Raw genomic sequence first — 6,920 nt, 5'->3', positions numbered from 1 at the left:
TGAAAATACATTTTTTTTTCCTTTTTCTATAATCTGCAGTGTTTCCTTTCTCATAAATTAGGTGGCTGACTGTGTTTCATAGTTGGTTTCTGGACTCTGCGTTTCTCTCAGTCATATTTTTAGCCATACTTAAAAAACAATGGGTAATCTGAGTTTTAAGGAAGTTATATAATTTGTAACTAAACAGAATCAAGATCTTTGCACTGAATTTTGAGATTCCCAGATTCAATAAAAAATAAATATTTCCTAAATGCTTATAATATATCCTAGATGTAGTAAGTAAAAATAAATATCAGCTATTAATTCTGAATAAGAATAAAAACATCATCATTTCTGTTGAGTCTGTGATGAGATGTGGGGCATAGTAGGTGATCAATAAAAATGTGTTTTATTGATGAAGTAGTCAAAGAATAACACCACATAAGCAAAAAAGCTATTCCCCGGCACTCAAATATTTCCTTGTTTGATCATAAAATGTATTACAGAATTAAATGTGGAGGTTGGGGGAACGTGAAGACAATAATCTTACCTATGTTTTATCTTCCCTTTTTCTTACTCTATGAAAACACACAAATTTTAAGCTATTTAATGATCATACGAGACTGGTCATGCTAATGTTGAACCAAACAGACTTGACCCCAGCCTTATTCATTCTGAATGGAGTCCCAGGACTAGAAGACATGCACATCTGGATTTCCTTCCCATTCTGCTCTATGTATGTTGTAGCTATGGTAGGCAATTGTGGACTCCTCTATCTCATTTGCTGTGAAGACTCCCTGCACAGGCCTATGTATTACTTCTTGGCAATGCTTTCTTTAACTGACCTTGTCATTTGCTCCAGTACAATCCCTAAAGCCCTCAGCATTTTTTGGTTTCATCTCAAGGAAATTGGCTTTGATGAATGCCTGGCCCAGATGTTCTTCACCCACACCTTCACAGGGATGGAATCTGGGGTGCTCATGCTTATGGCCCTGGACCGCTATGTGGCTATCTGCTACCCTCTGCGCTACTCAACAATCCTCACCAATCCTGTCATTGCAAAGGTTGGGTTGACCACTTTTCTGAGAGCTGTGATACTTATCATTCCCTTCATTTTTCTCAGCAAGCGCCTACCCTATTGCAAAGGCAACATCATTCCCCATACCTACTGTGACCATATGTCTGTGGCCAAATTATCCTGTGGAAATGTCAAGGTCAATGCCATCTATGGCCTGATGGTGGCCCTCCTGATTGGGGGTTTTGATATCTTGTGCATCACAATCTCCTATACCATGATCCTTCGGGCAGTGGTCAAGCTCTCATCGGCAGATGCTCGGCAGAAGGCCTTTAGCACCTGCACCGCCCACATCTGTGCCATTATTTTCTCCTACAGTCCAGCTTTCTTCTCTTTCTTTTCCCATCGTTTTGGGGGCCACATAATCCCTCCATCTTGCCACATCATTGTGGCCAATATTTATCTGCTCCTGCCTCCTACTATGAACCCTATTGTCTATGGGGTGAAAACCAAGCAGATACGAGACTGTGTCCTAAGGATTCTTTCAAGTTCTAAGGACACAAAACCCCAGAGCATATGAGTGGATACTTGCCAGAAATAAGAAGAATTAAAGGAAGAGAGAAGGGTTATTGCTGTCTCTTTAGACAGGAGCAGAAAAACATTTCTGAGAATACTCTTGGCCATGACAAGAGAGTGTGTTAAATGGTACATTCAAATAAGTTTATTGAGAATCCTAGCATCACCGAAATGTCTAATATACTGTGAGTTTTCACCTCTTTGGCGCTGTGAAGGTCTGGTCTCATCATTATCCAAAGTTTCCTTGAAAAACAAATCCAGAATCAATTTTCTGGGAAAAAGTAAATAAAGTTGAAGGAGATGATCTGGGGCCTGATTATTCTGTTCTAGGTCCCATTTTCAATTAATGTTTGCAATTTCCAGATAGCAACGAATGGGAATTCCAGAACACTTAACTGTGCACATGCAGAACCTGTACATAGACCAAGAAGCAGTTGTTTGAACAGAACAAGGGGATACTGCTTGGTTTAAAATCAGAAAAGATATGCATCAGAGTTGTATTTTTTCACCATACTTATCCAATCTGTACTGAGCAAATAATCGGACGACAAGTTGGAATATATGAAGAAGAACACAGCATCAGGATTGGAGGAAGGCTAATTAACAACCTGTGATATGACAATGACACTGTCTTGCTTGCTGAAAGCAAAGAGGACTTGAAGCACTTACTGGTGAAGATCAAAGACTATAGGCTTCAGTATAGATTACACCTGAACATTAAAAAAAAAAAGAAAAACCTCACAATCGGACCAATAAGCAACATCATGAATAATGGAGAAAATATTGAAGTTATCAACGATTTCATTTTATTTGGATCTACAATCAACACTCATGGAATCAGCCATCAAAAAAGCAAATGACATATTGCATTGGCAAATCTGCTGCAAAAGACCTCTTTAAAGTGTTAAAAAGCAAAGAAGTCGTTTGAGGGCTGTGGTATGTCTGACCCAAACCATGGTATTTTTAATCACCTCATACACATATGAAAGCTGGACAATGAATAAAGAAGACCAAAGAATAATTGATGCCTTTGAGTTACAGTGTTGGCGAAGAATATTGAATATACCCTGGACTGTCAGAAGAATGAACAAAACTGTCTTGGAAGAAGAACAGCCCACATGCTCCTTAGAAGCGAGGATGGTGAGACTTCCTCTCATGTACTTTGGACATTTTATCAGGGGGACCAGTCCCCGAAGAAGGACAGAGGGTCTCTATGAGTCGGAAAGGACTTGATGGCACCTAACAACAACAGCTGCAATTTTCAGACTGATCACAAATTTTTACTTTCCTCTAGAAAATATGTGCTATGTTTTTCTCATTGTTACCAAAATACCTCTATTTTCTCAATGACTTCTGAAGGAGAAACTAGAAAGCATCCCATGAGTCATCTGTATAATGCTGTCTAAATCTCTGAATATCTTACTAGAATCATGTTATGTGGTTGAACAGGTCTCCCCTAGCTGCACAATACACATAATTTTTTTTTCATTATAGACTAATTGAATACGCAATTTCCTTCAAGAGGGCTGTGAAAAGCTCCCAATACGGATCAATAAGCAACATCATGATGATGGTGCAGGATCGGGCAGTGTTTCGTTCTGTTCTACATAGGGTCACTATGAGTCATAAACAACTTGACCGGCACTTAACAATGACATGGAGAAGAGAGATAGACCTCTTAACTACATGTAAGAAATGTTTAGCAGCTGTAGCACTAAGCCACCAGGGTTTCCCCTATTCCACCAATCACCTAAAATTGCTTTTATCAATTCCACCATTGCCTCTGCATTAAAAAAATCAAACAGGCCTCTTTTTCCACTCTTCTAATGCTGCCTCCTTTGCATTTCATTCAATATTCCTCATATCTTGAAACTCTCTATTCTCACTCTATATATTTATATACATACATATCCAAATAGCATAAGATGAGAGCAAATAGTACTAGTTTTATCTCATTTCGGATTGTGAAAATAAAAAAGAAAATTAAATCTTTTTCTCACTACTATTTAAGGTTTTTCTAAATTAAAAAGCAAATGAGAGACTGAATAAAATAATTGTTGTTGTTGTTAGGTGTCGTTGAGTCGGTTCTGACTCATAGCGACCCTATGCACAACAGAATGAAACATCGTTATTAATATCTCATAAACCAAGCCAGTTATATAGAAATGTAGAGTAAACTCAATTTTGTTCTTTTCTTTCCCTACCCAGCTGCCGAGAATACACGGTACTTCTCCTCAATTTAGTTATATTATTCTCAGTGAACTGAATTTTTTCATGAGTCATTCTTTAATATCTCCCATTTTAAAGTTCTAGAAGAATTACTCCATGACCTAAAATATAATTACCCTTTATGTATCACCCTATTTCTCTGTTCACTTTGACCCCAGACTTGTAGGACAAATTGTTAATATTCTGTACCTCTGTTCTTCCTCTAGTCTCTCTTTCTCCTATCCCACCAAAAACCTGTTGCCATTCGGTCAATTACAACTCACAGCAACCCTATAGGACAGAGTAGAACTGCCCCATAGAGTCTCCAAGGAGCTCCTGGTGGATTTGAACTGTCAACCTTTTGGTTAGCAGCTGTAGCACTTAACCACTATGGCACCAGGGTTTCCCCTATCCTATCAATCACCTAAAATTGCTTTGGTCAATTTCACCATTGCCTCTGCATTAAAAAAATCAAATAGGCCTCTTTCTGTGCTCGTCCAATACTGCCTTCTTTGCATTTCATTCTATATTCCTCAAATCTTGAAACACTCTGATTTTTTACTTTAGAAACACTCCACATTTTTATAATTTTCTTGTCTTGCTGAACACTTCTTCAGAGGCTCATTTCCTTTTTTTTTTTTGTCAGAGTTTTACATATATGTCATGCTGTTGGGCTTAGACTTTTTTTTCTTTGTTATTCTTTTCCTGGGCATTGTAATTCTGTATCATGGTATCAAGTATTTCCTGTTCACTAAGGGTTCACAAAAGGAAGTTTAGATTCAGAGAGCTGCTTTCTACATACTCATTTCCGTGACACACTATCTTCTTCTGACAGTGCATGTTCTCATTTTTTTGCCCTTCATCCTCCAACTTCACTTGTTTTCAATCCCTGCTCCTCCAGTGTTTTTCGATATATAAATGTCTTCAAGAGCATATGTTATTATTTAGTGTTTTTATGTATTTCGATCTACATACATTTTATTGTGTGAAAGAACTCAGTCTGTTGCTTCCTTTTTCACTCAACACTTTAAGATAATTTTATGTTGAATTTAGATCTCATATTTACTGATTTTAAGTAATTTAAATCACTTGTTTCAAAACATGTAGTTTGGAGATACACAGCTTTGAGTGAAAAATTATGTATCTGGATATACGATTAGGGTTATTTATAATCTACAAGCCTTATAGTAATGGTGGAATCAAACTTTCTACTTCTAACACTGGAATAAAACTTTGCCTGAATTGTGTAATAAATAATACGCCTCATATTGGCATCAGTTAGTTCCTCTGTTTTTTTAACATGGCTTTAGCATAAGATAGAGTCAGTGACTCATGGGTATAAACCAGAGAGATTGGGTTGAAATACAGCTCACTTATTTAATAGCTGTATGTTTGTATTGCTAGCCATCAGCTTCCCTATCATAGAAATGAAATAATATACATTTCTTGTAGGGTCTTTTTGTAAGTAAATCTAAGTAACTTTTTTTTTTTTTTTAACATGATAGGTACTTAATAATAGTAGCTATTATTATAACAAGGAGCCCTGGTGATACAGTGGTTAAGCGCCCAGCTCCTAACTGAAAGGCCTGTGGTTCAAACTCATCAGTAATGTTTAGCTAAGAAAATGGGAAAAGGAAACATCTGGTAGACCATTGCTGCTTATTCCTTAGTTTATCACACAAGGTCAAGAATAGATTCAAGCCCTTAAAGAATTAGCTGTTTTTTGTTTGTTTGTTTTTTAAAAGACTGAGAATAGGGTGAACTATGTATATGTATTACCCTTAGAGCACCTTATTGGTTAAAAAGGACTTTTAGGTATATTTCATATTCACTAACAATTCTAAAATGTTAGCAGAAAAAACAAAAATAAAAGAATTATGTATATGATTATCTCTATCCCAGGCTGCCACCTCGCCTGCTTAGTGATGAGTTCCTAACAGGTATTTTCCTGCTGCATTCTATGTGTCTTCCGTCTTAGTACCTCTTATGCTGTATCACAATTTTCTATCCATCTTTCATCTGTCTTCTCCCATGAGATTTTAAGGACACTGAAAACATCTGAATTATGAACTCGGATACCTGGACCTTAACCCAAGACTTGGGAAACCCACTTAAGATGTCTATAAATGTATGAAATTTATATGTGAATAAACGTTGGTATGGAAACAAAAATGATTTTTCTAATAAAAACAGCTTAAAATAAATAGCAGTTCTGGGACTTAGGTCTGGTCTTCTGATTTAAGTTTAGCTTTCAATGTTCAGGAAACCCTGGTGGTGTAGTGGTTAAGTGCTACGGCTGCTAACCAAAGGGTCGGCAGTTCAAATCCGCCAGGTGCTCCTTGGAAACTCTATGGGGCAGTTCCACTCTGTCCTGTAGGGTTGCTATGAGTCGGAATCGACTCGACGGCACCGGGTTTGGTTTTTTGGTTTTTTCAGTGTTCAATTACCTCACCTCATAACATTTTCCTACCTTTTAAATATCAATCAGCTACACATTTTTTGTTTTCAATTACTTTGACCTCTTGTTCTTTACCTATGCTACACTGTCTTCCTTCACCTTTCCTCTTGGACGACTCTACCCTCTACGTATTGTTTAGTTAATGTCTACTGATCTTCTGTCATAACTTAGGTCAGATGTCATTTCCTCAGAGAAAGCGTCCTAAACCTGTGTTGCAATGTAAATTTCATCATTCCGTTATTATCTCTTATAGAACATAGGTCATTACTTTAAAAATTTTTGCATACTGCAAATGAAATATTAGATTGGTTTGTTTAATGCCTCTCTTCACAAATAATATTGTGAGCTCGTGGGGAGGGAGCTTCCAGCTATGGCAGAGGGATTGTTCTTGTTAGATGTCATCAAGTTGGCTCCAACTCATAGCACCCCCATATGTAATAGAACAAAACTCTGTCCTGTCCCGCACCACCCTCCTCACAATATGTTTGAGCCCATTGTTGCAGCCACAGTGTCAATCCATTTCATTGAGAGTCTTCTTTTTCACTAACCCTCTATTCTGCCAAGCATGATGTCCCTCTCCAGTGACTGGTTTCCGCTGATAAAATATTCAGGGTAAGCAAGACAAAGTTTCACCATCCTCACTCCTAAGGAGAATTCTGGGTGTACTTCGTCTAAGACAGATCT

At 37.5% G+C, this 6,920-nt stretch overlaps 1 protein-coding gene across 1 annotated transcript; it reads left to right on the top strand.

Annotated features, from left to right (window-relative positions):
* The first annotated feature begins 608 nt into the window (after window positions 1-608).
* LOC126079466 (olfactory receptor 52N4) lies at window positions 609-1,650 on the top strand. The gene has a single exon (XM_049890486.1). The coding sequence runs from the start codon at window positions 609-611 to the stop codon at window positions 1,572-1,574; it is 966 nt and encodes a 321-aa protein (XP_049746443.1). The 3' UTR covers window positions 1,575-1,650.
* The last annotated feature ends 5,270 nt before the right edge of the window (window positions 1,651-6,920 follow it).

Source organism: Elephas maximus, chromosome 7 (genome assembly GCF_024166365.1).
Source record: "Elephas maximus indicus isolate mEleMax1 chromosome 7, mEleMax1 primary haplotype, whole genome shotgun sequence".
Classification (NCBI taxonomy): Eukaryota; Metazoa; Chordata; class Mammalia; order Proboscidea; family Elephantidae; genus Elephas; species Elephas maximus.
The sequence above is the reverse complement of the archived record's forward strand: the minus strand, read 5'-3'. Positions and strand labels throughout refer to the sequence as shown.